The 13664-nt window shown below is 38.8% G+C and overlaps 1 protein-coding gene across 5 annotated transcripts in view; it reads right to left on the reverse strand.

Moving 5' to 3' along the window:
* SLCO5A1 (solute carrier organic anion transporter family member 5A1) overlaps positions 1–13664 on the reverse strand; it is a 313993-nt gene that overhangs the window by 39579 nt on the left and 260750 nt on the right. For all 5 annotated transcript variants that reach the window (XR_003521575.2, XM_035727091.1, XM_027603033.2 and 2 more), the window contains one exon: positions 10726–10924. Coding sequence is in view for 4 of the 5 variants with exons in the window: in XM_035727091.1 (XP_035582984.1) it covers positions 10726–10924 (199 nt within the window). In the remaining variant the exon portion in view is untranslated. The remainder of the gene's footprint in view (positions 1–10725; positions 10925–13664) is intronic.

Raw genomic sequence — 13664 nt, forward strand, 5'->3', positions numbered from 1 at the left:
ATGTGGCAGGAGCAGGAGTATTGACAAAGAGGATGAAATGCATTTTGGGAAAGTTGCAGCAAAGGTCTGAATTAACAGGCTACATTCAATTTCTGTAGCGTTAGCACTTTGGGTCAATAAAACCATACTGAGACAAGTAACTTCAGGGAAAAATCCCAACCTCTGAGATTGTGGACTTGGTTGAAATTGGTGGATCACTCCATCCAACAGTCCCTGCCAAACACAGAAAACTGAGAAAATGCTTCCTCGTCACTTCACAGCTCAAGAAATCATCTCTGGAAAAGTTCTGGCCCAGTAATTCAAGTCAGAAGTAATTTCAACCAGAAGATGATATAATAGATCTTAGTTTTAAGTTCAAAGAGATGACACTTGATAAATGAAAGATAATAAAGCTAGCATTATTAAATGATTAATCAAGACTCAGTACCATTGAACAATTCTGTACATGGACATCAGATTTAACCCCATTTTTAAAAATTACTTGAAGAAAAGGTAAAAAGGTAAAGGGCAAAGAACTCACATTATGCAATGTGTTTATATAAAATCTTATTTAAGCCTCAGTGTTCCCAGTAAATCCTGACTCTTACAGCTATGAGATGGTTCTGACATGCCTGTGTGAAATACAGACACACAGGGGAAGCAATACACACTTCCTAATTACAACTGCAGGGAGGGGCGCCTGGATGGCTCAGTTGGTTAAGCGTCCGACTCTTGATTTGGCTCAGGCCATGACCTAAGGGTTGTGAGATTGAGCCCCACATCAGACTCTGTGCTGGGTGTGGAACCTGTTTGAGATTCTCTCTCTCCCTCTGCCCTTCAAGCTCCCCTCCCCTTCTTTAAAAAAAAAAGAAAAGACAAAATACAAAACAAAACAAACAAACAAAAAGCTGCAGGGTAATAGTGGGTGCTGGGAATATAATTACTTGAGTTGGGAATGAGCCAGGATATTAACCAGAGTGCGTAGGATCTTTCATTATGAAAAATCATCAAATTCTTAAATCTGAATTTTTTTCAATTTCATTGTATTGTGGTTAGAACACCTAACATGAGATCTACCCTCGTACAAAATTTTAAGTGTACAATACAGTGGTATACAGCAGATCCCTAGAGCTTATTCATCTTGGTTGACTAAAACTTGATGACCATTGATTAGTAACTCCCCATTTCCCACTTCTTCAAGCCACCATTCCACCTTAACTATTTTAGATACCTCATATAAATGAATCATCCTGTATCTGTCATTCTGTAACTGGCTTATTTCACCTAGCATGATGTCCTCAGCGTTCATCCATTCATCCCATATTGCAAAATTTCTTTCTTTTTTAAGGCCAAATTGTATTCCATTGTATGTATACACTACATTCTCTTTATCCATTCATCTGTCGATGGACGCATAGATTGTTTCCACATCTTGGCTGTAAGATCTGAACTTGCTAGGGGAACCACTAACAACATATCAGGTTCATTCTGCAAAAAGACTATGACTCCATTTTAGCTCAAAAGGAAAAGTTCATCTTTCTAAAACATCTCAACCCCATATCAGGTATTCGGGTGCCTCTTGAGCACTTGATACTAATTCAGTGATGGATCGTCATGAAGATTCACCCTGCTGGTGAACCTGGAGCCTCTCAGACAAGCTTTAATAAATGGAGGTGACTTATTTACTGTGCTTGCTTCTTTGTGTTTTTTTTCTTCTTTCAGAATATTTTAAAAATGAAAAACATTGCATTCAGAATCAGAGAAACCTGGGTTCAAATTCTAGTTCTACCATTTTCTGACTGTGTGACTCAGCAAGTTATTTAATCTTTCTGAGTTTCTTTCTCTTATTTCAATTGAGGAAAAAAAATACCATTTTAAATAGTTATTTATCAATTACTTATTATGTATGGGTTTTATCCTATTTTATCCTTTCTATATTTCTGAGAGATTGGTACTGTTATTAACCCATCTTAATGATGAGGGAATAGAGGCACAGAGGGTAAGGAATGTGCTGAGTACTTTGTTCAATTCTCACAGCAGTTCAACAAGATAGTATCTATCAGTATCTTCACCTTAAAGATGTGGAAACCAAGCACAAAAAGGTTAACTAATGAGCCCATACTCACACAGCTAGCATGTAGCAAGGCCTTGGTGAAAATCCATGGCGACCTGAGAGCCACTGAGCAAAAGCAGTGGGTGTTCAGAACACAGCACTATGCCCATAACTCAGCTGCACCAAATATGAGGAAATGGGCACCACTGCCAGAAACAGAGGCAGTCTCTGTGGCTCTCTTGGTCAGGAGGTGGTGTGTGACTTAGGGCTGTGTCCATATGAAATACAAAATGTAAGACGGCACCTGAGTTTTGTTTTCAGGAAGAACATAAACTCTGAAATAGATAATCTGGGTTTCCTTCGGTTCTACTCCTTATTAACTGATGATGTTGGGCCAATCACTTCATCTCTAAGCCCAGTTTCTTTAATTAAAACATGTGGGTAATAATACACGCAGTAATGTTGTAAGCATTATATATAAAAGATATACATAAACAAGTGCCAACTACCATACCTGAGCCAAACAGATGCCTCACAAAGACTCCCTTTTTCACTGCCACTCCCTTTATCTCTCTTTATTGGCTTTAAAGAAGAAAAAAAAATCCCACATGCAAGCCTCAAAATCATACAGAACAGAAAACAGTTTTTCCTTAACAGCCAGCTCATACTGATGAGCAGGTTGTACAGTGCACAAGAGCACCAGCCAAAAGAACAAGGAGAGGCTGAAATGGAGCCCACACCCTGCTTGGAGAAAGGGTCCCCTTATTCTTCACACAAACAGAACTGCTACTCTAAAAGTGCCAAGCCTGTGCCTGTGCATCTACACCACCCAAAAGTGTTTATACAAATTCAATTTTAGTATACTATCTAATATTAGTATACTATCTTCCTAGAAGTATTTTGGAAGCCAGAGGAATTCTCCAAGGAAACTGGGTTTTTTTATTTTGCTAATTTATTAACTTTGATGAAGTCAGGTTGCAAATACTGGAATGAATGGATCCTTGAAGCAGCCTAAGGCACACCTAATCAAGTTCTGCTTTATTGAATACAGTTAAATGAGAAGTATACCATAAATCATGGATTTAGATAAGTAAGACATTTATTTTCACCAAGTTCTTACAAGTTCAGCACTAGATGAATAACATTCCTGCACAGAGGTAGATGTCAGACATTCATTCATCTTTTAAAGAAGAAAAGGGAGTTTAAAGAAGAAAAGCTTTGTATGATCTAGAAGAGAAGGGAGAAGAGACAAGAAACTAACTTTTTCAGCACATACTACATGCTGGACACTATGCTAGGAAATATCAGAAAACTTCCCTAATACAATCCTCAGAATCAAAACTACAAACATTTATTTAAAATGTTAGAATGCTTCAAACTGGAGGTTGAGAATGGAGGAAAGAGACGCTGACTTCTCATTTTTTACCCTTCTGCAGTATTTTAATTTTTCAACTACATGTGTTTTACTTTAATTAGGCTTGTAACCAGGTGTGACTGACATTATCACCAATTTAACAATGAGGAAACCAATACTCAACAATATTCAGCGATTTTCCTGCAAGGTCACACAGCTAAAAAATTAATGGCTCTGGTACTTTTCTTTGAAAATAAAACCATCTTTGACAAAGGAGTTTGGGGGGAGAGGGGAGAGGAGGTCAAGAAGTTCTTTCTTGGGACCTCTGTTTTCTCACTAACACAGAATCTGGGATGCCCAACAAGAAAAACAAGGCTAAGATAAAATACTTGAAGAAAAGAATTTTTAAAAATGCAACCATCATGGGGCATAGGAAAGGAAGCTGAGCAGGGCCAAGAAATGGATTGCTCAGCAAAGATGAGGGCCTGCTAAGATTGGAACTCATAAATTTGTAATGGAGCCAATCAGCACAATTATATAATTTTTGCCCATAATGCTGGAGAGTCCAGAATCAGTTGATTCAGGATTGGCAAGACAGATATGGTGCTAAGCAAGTCTTGAGGAGACTTGCAGTTTAAAAGCAGGTAAGACAATGAGTCTGCCTTCCCTCCCTGCTGAGTATGCACTTAAAATTAAAGCAAGTAAGATTAAAAGGAATAAAGCTAGCAAAGACGAATGGAAAGAGTGACACCAAACTTCACAAAAATAGCAAGTGGATAGGCATAGGTTTATGTGATGAGCAGATCCCACCTTGGAGAAGAGCCAACCTGCCCCATGCACCCTCCACAAGGCTCCACAAGGTTCTGAGCTTAAAGTTATCAGATGTGGCAGAAGCCAAAGGTGAGGATGAAGCTGAGGTTTGAGGGAGAGAAAATTGTATCGGTGGGCCCTTCCTTTCTCATATTCACTCACCTCCAGCCCCACGTCAGAGCCCAGACATTCTCTGGAAAGCTCTTCCCTAAAGAGACTGGAAGAAATTTAAAAAGCAAGCTTCTACTCTAGATGTTGACAAATGAAAATAAAACTCTCTCATTTTTGTATGGGGGTGAGGGTGGGGCACATAACCTGAAAGGTGCTAGACTGAGTCTTGTCAACCTGTAAAGCCCAGAATAAACAAACAGAAAAACTGACCCTTAACATCAAATGGCAAAACGTGAGGCACAAAAACAAGGTAAAGAAAACAAAATCTAATTATATACACAGATCTGAGAAGATATTATTCCTTAAAAAGACATCAGAATGTTATGAAAAGGGAATACTCAGAATACAACAAAGAAAAAAGCTATTCTTGAAATAAAAAAAAAATTACATAAAGAATGGAAAACAAAGTATGGAGGAATCTCTCATAGCAAAGGACATAGGAAATATGAGAGAACAAACTACACGTACAGGCAACCAGTCTGTAAGTTCCAACATTGGATTAGCAGGAGTCCTGATGAGCTCATGGAAAATAGAGAGAGTGAGCAAAGCTGTAGCAGAAGAAAACTTCTCTGGGAACCAGAAGATTAAGATGGATCAGAGGGCACCTAACATAATGAATGAACAAAGCCCTGGGCCAAGACATTCATTCACCCATTCCTTCCTTCATACAACAAACATCCTGAATTGCTTCAGATGATGGGGATGCAACTATTATGGAGACCGCTATAGTAATTGTTCTTGAGGAGCTCATATTTTAGAAACAGGAGGCATGAGCAGAGGAAATAATTAAATGAGGTAATTTCAGCTAATGGTAAGTGCTATGAGGAGACTAAGGAGGAGTGATGAGATAAAGAATGAGGGGAGAGGGCACCTGGGTGGCTCAGTCGTTTAAGTGTCTTCCTTCGGCTCAAGTCACGATCCCAGGGTCCTGGGATCGAGTCCTGCATCGGGCTCCCTGTTCAGCAAGGAGCCTGCTTCTCCCTCTGCCCCTCCCCCTCCCCCGTGCTTCCTCTCTCTCCCTTCCTCCTTCTCCCTCCCTCCCTCTCTCCCTCACAAAAATAAATAAATAAAATCTTTAAAAAAAAAAGAATGAGGGCAGAGCTGGCTCCCTTCAGTTGGGCAGGGAGGGGCAGCCTCTCTGAGAAAGTGACATTGGAAGGGCCCAGCTAAGACAAAATCAGAGGGGAAAGCATTCCTTATGAAAACTCCTTGAATAAAAAATTTCCTAAAAACTTCCAAATAAAGTTGGCCAAAGACAAATGAGAGCTAGGACTGGAGTTAAATTTCTTATCAGCAACATTAGATATGGCTTCAAAGTTCTCAGAAAGGTAACTTTTAACCTATAATTCTATGCCCACTCAAACTATCCTTAAACGTGAGAGAAGAATAACGACACTAATACACTGACAGGCTCAGAAAGTTTTACTCCCAAGTACTCTTTCCTCTGGATGGTATTTGGGTATTTTTCTCTAGCAAAACAAGGAGTTAACAAATAAATAAGCAAACAAAAATTAGTGGATACAATTGAGATCTATGAAAGGAAGTTCCAGGATATAAATTATGCCTAGAGAGCCACTAGTCCAACTGAAGCAAGATTATGGAAAAAGAAGAATTCAATAAAACAAAGTACATGTTGAAAACTTTAAAAATATACATGAGCATGGGAAAGGCCAGTAGTCAGGGAAAGAATAAGCCGTCTGAACTCAGGGACAGACAACACAAGAAATAGGGTGGTCCAAATGTGATACAGTTTTAGGCAGATGCCCATCCCCACCCTAGATAATGGATGACCACTCTTTCCTCCACCTCTTTATTTTCTGGAGAAAATGAACCAAAGGCTCTGGACTTAAGAGCATCACACATAAAGGAGCCCTTTGGTGAGATGCTAGAATGGTGGCAGGGGAATTAGGTAAAACTCTACAGAATGAACAGAAGGACCCAGGCCCTTTCCCATCACCAGCCCACACTCCCAACTCTAGAATGACAGCAGGTAGGCTTACAACCCTGAACCCACCCCAATACAGCCACAGCCAAGAGACAGGAGAACCCTGCTCCTGAGGAGCCAAAGCACCTCAGAGGTAAGACCTCAGGTTCTGACACCTAGCACCCCAATGAAAATGCCAGTTCCAGCCCTCCCGTTACCCAACAGGGAGATCCACCAAATGACAAGCTCTGCCATCAGACACAGAACACCTACTCAGCTTTTTAAATTCGTGTTCTTCAACACTAAGAGAAGGCTAAGGATCACCAAAATGTAAGGGAAACTTCCAATATAATTGAGACAGCAAAATAGACAGCAGGTATTCAGAGGACACAGACAATTCAGGAAGGAAAAGAAACTCTCAATCATGCTGGAGAAGTAACTGAAGATATTCCACCCACGAAGCAAGAGGACTAGAAGCAAGAAACCATCAAAAATCAAAGAAAACAAAGATAATGGAAATAAGACATTTATGAATTCCAGGAAAATCAATGCTGTACAAAAGAGGAAATCTCATGACACACTACTTGTGTCTCAGCAGTTAATAACACTGTCGTAATCAAACACGAGAAATATCAAAGAAGGATTTGACCACAATATCTGAAAGGAAAGCTGCACTCCTCATTTACTAAGAGAGGGAGTCATAAATAATGTCCCAGTTCGGTTAATTTATACATTATGTCTTAAAAATATAGAGGTGAATACCAGAAGAGACAGCTAAGAAGAATTTAAAACTATTGGCCTAGGAAGCAGGATTGGTCAGGAGACTGTTGGTTTTTTGCTTCTAACTTCTTAATTCTATTTGTTTTTCAACTGTAATAAAAATAATTCGATAGAAGTGGAAATTATTCTTAATTTATTAGTGATGACTGATAACAAGAGCTATCTTTCAGTGAGCACTTACTGTTGGCCAGGCATCGAGCTGAGAGCTTTACACATGTTACTCATACTATCCTTGCCTGTAGCTTCTCAAGTGATTCTTGTTGCTACCGACTAAATATTTGGGTCCCTGCAACATCCATAGGTTGAAAACGAACCCCCAGTGTGATGGTATTTGGAGGTTGGGCCTTTGGGAAGTGATTAGGTCATGAGGGGGGAGCCCTCATGAATGGGATCGGTGCCCTTATAAGAGGGACTCTAGAGAGATGCCTCACCCCTGCCACCACATGAGGACACAGGGAAAAAGACGGCCACTTATGAACCAGGAAGTGGAGCCTCACAAGACACCAAATCTGCAGGTACCTTGATCCTCAACTGCCGAACTGTAAGCAATAAACTTCTGTTGCTTCTAAGCCACCCAGTCTACACTATTCTATTTCAGTAGCCCGAAGGGACTAAGACACTATTATCATCACCCTATCTTACAGATGAGGATACTGAGCCTTACAGTTAAGCAAGTGGCCAAGCAGAATGAAGATGCAAATTCAGATTTAACTCAGGAATCCGGGCTCCTAGTCTATATTGCCCTTAAATTTTTAAAACACATTATTCCCTATGCCATTCTAAAAGAAGGCACTAAAAGAAGCTATGTATCAGTACATGCATCACCCAGACACACATCTACTGATGAGAAAAAGATTCTTGAGACAAGTGACCATATTCTGTCATCTACATAAGCTCTGATTGGCATTCATCTTTTTTTTTTTTCCTGATGTTCTAGGTTGGCTAAGTGAAATTAAAGCTTTTCTTTTTCAAATTTCAAGTGGAACATTTTATAAGATGAAACTCCACTAAAAACCAAAAGGAAATAGTGCTTGTTGACAGCAAACACAAAAATCTAGGCACTGGAGTTCTGTCCAATGAGTAGATCCTAACAAACCCAAATGTATAAAAGTTATGATTTTCTTAACACTTCAAGAAGAATTTTCCACCTTCTTTTAGAAAGCATGTAGGAAATCAATCCTCAGATCCACTGCTGGTGAAGGGGCAAATTAATACAACACCTGGGGAGTAAATTTGGCAATATTCATTGCAATTTCACTTCTGGGAATTTATTCTCCAAATACATGGCACACAGGAGAAGTGACATATGCATGAAGTTATTTATTGCAGCATGATTTTTAACAACTAAAGATGGGAAACTGCCTTTCAAATGGGGACTGGTTAACTTACAAATAGAATTAAATGGAATGTTATAGGCAAATAAAAGTGTTTAAAGGAATGTCTACAATAGCCAAACTATGGAAAGAGCCATCAACAGATGAATGGATAAAGAAGATGTGGTATACACACACACACACACACACACACACACACACACACACACACACACACACAATGGAATATTACTCAGCCATCAAAAAAATGAAATCTTACCATTTGCAATGACATGAATGGAGCCAGAGGGTATTATACTAAGCGAAATAAGTCAATCAGAGAAAGACAAATACCATATGATTTCACTCATATGTGGAATTTAAGAAACAAAACAGAGGATCATAGGGGAAGGGAGCGAAAAATAAAATAGGACAAAATCAGAGAGGGAGACAAACCATGACAGACTCTTAACCATAGGAAACAAACAGGGTTGCTAGATGGGGGGAGGGGGGGAGGGATAGGTGGGTGATGGGCATTAAAAAGGGCATGTAATGTAATGAGCACTGGGTGTTATATGCAACTGATGAATCATTGAACTCTACCTCTGAAACTAATATTACACTATATGTTAATTAATTGAATTTAAATAAAATAAAAAAAAATTTTTTTAAAGGAGTGCTTAGGGCACCTGAGTGGCTCAGTTGGTTGAACAACTGCCTTCGGTTCAGGTCATGATCCCAGAGTTCCAGGATCAAGTCCCGAAGCCCGCTTCTCTCTCTGACCTGACCCGACCCCCTCTCATGCTCTCTCTCTCTCTCAAATAAATAAATAAACTTTTTTTTTTTTTTTTAAGGCATGCTTAAAGGCATGGACTCTGAATTGTTTGGGGTTAAGTCTGGATTAAGTTCTATGTAACACGCAGCATAGTCACCCTGGGTCACAAAATCCTCAATTTTCAAGGATTTTGTCAACTGTTTGTTTAGCACAGCAATTATTAAAAATTAAATTATATAAACTTATGATTAAATAACTATTACAAAGATAATAAATACTCAATTCATCACCTCCTAGTTATTTTACTATACTGTTATCTATGTCTTGACTAGGCTATTTAGGTCTAAACACCTGTATGAGAGAAGTATTACATAATGGTACGTGACTGGGCATCTCCTCCCAGCTTGGTGTTCAGTATCTTCACGTTGTTAGCTGGAAATCAGCCATGGTGGGGATATTTACACCTCCGAAATTGGCAAATGCTACAGATGGGAACTTTTTTCTTAGCCATGTGTTACATATTATCAGCATACCACTGGTATGTGTGTTCTGTACCTCAGTTTTGCCATCTGTAAAATCAAGATAATAACAGAACCTACCTGATAGGGTTGTCATGAGGATTAATGAGTTAATATATGTAAAGCATTAGAAGAGTATCAAGATAAGGGTTAGCTATGCTTTGTATTATTATTATTATTGGCACAGAAAGATCTCCAAGCTATATTGTTACATTTTTTTTAAGCTGGGAAAAGTATGTATGAATGCTACCTTTTGGATATAAAACAGAGATTTTAAATATATACTCATAGTTTCTTATAGAAAGAAGCATTGGCAGAATGCACAAGAAATGAACCCAAGTGGTTACCTGGTTCGTCTTTCATTGGAGAAATGAGGTGGAGGACTTGGGTAAGAGCAAGACTTTTCAGTGTACATTGTATTTTCATTGAATTTTATGTTTTTGGACTACGTGGGTATATTGTCTATTCAAAATGTTACATTAAAAAAAGAACAATTTTGGGGCACCTGGGTGGCTCAGTCGTTAGGCATCTGCCTTCGGCTGGAGTCATGATCCCAGGGTCCTGGGATGGAGCCCCACATCGGGCTCCCTGCTCCGTGGGAGGCCTGCTTCTCCCTCTCCCACTCCCCCTGCTTGTGTTCCCTCTCTCGCTGTGTCTCTCTCTGTCAAATAAATAAATAAAATCTTTAAAAAGAAAGAAAGAAAGAAAGAGAGAGAGAGAGAGAGAAAGAAAGAAAGAAAGAAAGAAAGAAAGAAAGAAAGAAAGAAAGAAAGAAACAATTTTCATTAACCCAACAAGCATTTCCTCATCTGCTGTAACCAAAATACTATGGAAAACACTCTGTGAGGCTTGAAAGGAACATTGGCAAAGGAGAGACCATGGTCCCTGCCCTCCATGCGTGCGTGCTCCAGCTTGGGGAGATGAAACGTGCACGGGAGACCTCCCTGGTTGGGGGAACACTAGTTCGACCCTAGGGTACCAACACTATAGGGCTTTGCACTTCATTCATGATTAGAATGACATGAAATGGCTCTTTCGAGATACTTACCCTGTTGTATAAGGGATGTTTATGCCTCCTAGATTAATACTTTCACATCCAACAATAAATAGGGTTGAAAAACACAGTAAAGACACACCACTGCAGATCATGGCTAGTTTGGCAGATTCTCTTGCACCAAGTTTCAATTTCTTTATAATGTAGCCTCCCAGGACAATGCCAACACCAGCACTGGGGACAATAATCACACCTAGAGAGAAGAAGGGAATGACAGGATTAAGTGAAGTTACACATACTATAATTTGTTTTCTAATTATTCTGTTTCTACTTACTAGTATTAAAGTAAAAAAATAAAAAATACTGTAATCAATAAATCTTCAATGTGTAGGATTTTATAGTATAATTTCTTTTCAAAGGACTCACATCCAAAATGTAAAATAACTTTTACAAAGCAATAAAATAAAGACAAGCAACCCACTAAAAAAGTGAACAAAACTTGAATGGCCCCTCACTAAAGAGGAAATCCAGCTGGCCAATAAACACATGAAGGTGTTCACCCTCACTGCTAAGAGAGAAATACAGATTAAAACCATAGTAAAATACTACTCTACACCATTTGTGTTGATAAAAATTTAGAAGTCCGATACTACCACATGTTGGCAAAGCTGTAGAGCAATGGGCACTCTACACAGCTGGTGGGATGTAAAATGTGAAACCTTCTTTGAGAAACAGTTTGCCATCATATGCATCCTGTAGATGTTGAAGATATACGCATCCCATAACAGGTAATTTTATTCCTGGATCTACACCCTGAAGAAACTCAAGCACGCGGGGACCAAAAGAAGTGTACAAGACATTTGAAGCATCATAATAGCCAAAAACTGGAAATAAACCAAATGTCCATTACTAGATGCATTGCATGTTGTAAGTTCATGGAACAAAATGTCACTATACAGCAATAAATATGAAGGAATATAATTAACACACAACCATGAGGATGGATCATACAAATACAATATTCAATGAGAGAAGCAAAACAGAACAGAACACATGACATAATGGCATTTGTAAAAAGTTCAAGTGCAGTTAAAACTAAACGATTTGTTCAGGAATGCATATCCAGGCAGTGCAACTCTGAAGGAAACCCAGGAAGTAAGTGTCATAAACCCAAGATAGTAGGGGAATAGGTGCGCTTCTGGACTACAGAAAATACTCCACGCCACAACCTGGGTAATAGTTATACAAGTGTTCACTTTATGATTATTCATTAGCTCTAAATTTTGATTAATGTATTTCTGTGCGCATTATATTTCACAGCCTTTAAAAAAATAAAAATAAAAAACAGTTGTATTGCCTGCCCCAAGAGCCTTATAATCTAAAATAGAAATATACAAATCAGAGTACAATAAAACAATTATACAAAAGACCAGGAGAATACAGGGGAAAAAACAAAAGCATCTGAGCCTTCCCTGGGAGAAATCAAGGAGGACTTCACAGAAGTAGCAGTACTTGAACAAAGTATGAAGAGAAAAATAAGGTTAAGACTGAAATGAGACAACTATATCACTAGAGATCTTGGCAAGAGCAATGTTAAGGATGTTGTGAAGGAAGAAGCCAGACTGCAGTGGGTTGAGATGAGGATTTAGAAATTAGAATTCAGATTCTTTCTAGAATTTAAGCTATAAAAGGAAAAACAGGTTTGGGTCTAGAGTAAGAGTGGAGTCAAGGTAGAGTTGGAGCTTGGGGAGCTCGTTTGCTAAGACAGGAGGGGACTATGCATATTTATATACGGACAAAAAGATTAAAAGGAATGGGAGGTTGAATGTGGAGGGAAAGGTTATCTAATAATGCCAATGCAAGATCCTTGAGAAGTCAAGAGAATATGGAATTAATAGCACAGATAATCAGATTAGCACTGGATGGGGAGAGAATAGGATGGGGGATAAATCAACAGGTGGGTGGTAGCTCTTCAAATTGTAGCTTTTCTGTTTCATTATTTTTCCATTATTTTGCAAACATCATGTAATACATGTTGCAACAGAACACTGGAAAAGCACAGAGAAGTATGAAGGAACAAAAATCCACTGCTTACATTCTGGCATATTTCACTCCAGTCTTTTTTCCATGCTTTTTTACTTCAAAGAATTGATAACATGCTATAGATTCATTTTTTATATGGCTTTGGTTTTTATTTCTGGGTGGGTTTTTTTTTTTCTGTGTAACTGAAAACAAAACTAACTCTTAGAGGAAAGGGATATGGAGAACTTTAAATATAGCCAAGGATTAGAATAATCATTGTAGGAAAGAAAGTGAGCACTACATGAGAATATGTAATAGGCTTTGCAAATGGAGAGTCCAGTGGGTCCAGATGATATTAGATTTCAGAAGTCTGCAGCTGCACCAGTGCACACGGTTGAATGGTTTGCTCCAGCGTGTTCAGCAACCCACGTAAAGGAGCAGAGGATTAGATTAATCTAAAATCTGAGCTTTGCCTGGCAACCAGTGTTCATTTTATAATCCTCACCCGAGTCCTGATTTTATAAAATCAGTAATGGCCCTTTTACAGATGAGGAAATTGACAGCTCAGAGAAGTGACCAGCCCAGTAGTGCACACAAAGAAGAGAGAGTCTAAGAGAAACTGAGATCTCTGATTCCCAGCCCAGCACTCTGTCCACATCACCACAGATGTCTCTTAGAACTGACAGATCCCTGGCATCTTTTAGGTAAATTGACCAGAGCTCTAGGCTCAAATGAGCTGGTTAATAAAGTATCATCATTAAGGAAAAGGACACGTTATCTATCTATACAAATCAATAGGCAAAGCTTTACCTTTAAAGTGAAAGTGATACATCCATGAAATTCTTATTTCAGTTGAACAATTTACATGGTTCTAGACCTGGGGGTAACAAACAAAACAAATCTCCATGCTCATAGCTCAAGTCCTAATTTAAAAGCAATAAACCTTACTTGACTATGCATCCTACTTGGTA

This window comes from Zalophus californianus, chromosome 4, assembly GCF_009762305.2.
Source record: "Zalophus californianus isolate mZalCal1 chromosome 4, mZalCal1.pri.v2, whole genome shotgun sequence".
In the NCBI taxonomy this organism is placed as follows: domain Eukaryota; kingdom Metazoa; phylum Chordata; class Mammalia; order Carnivora; family Otariidae; genus Zalophus; species Zalophus californianus.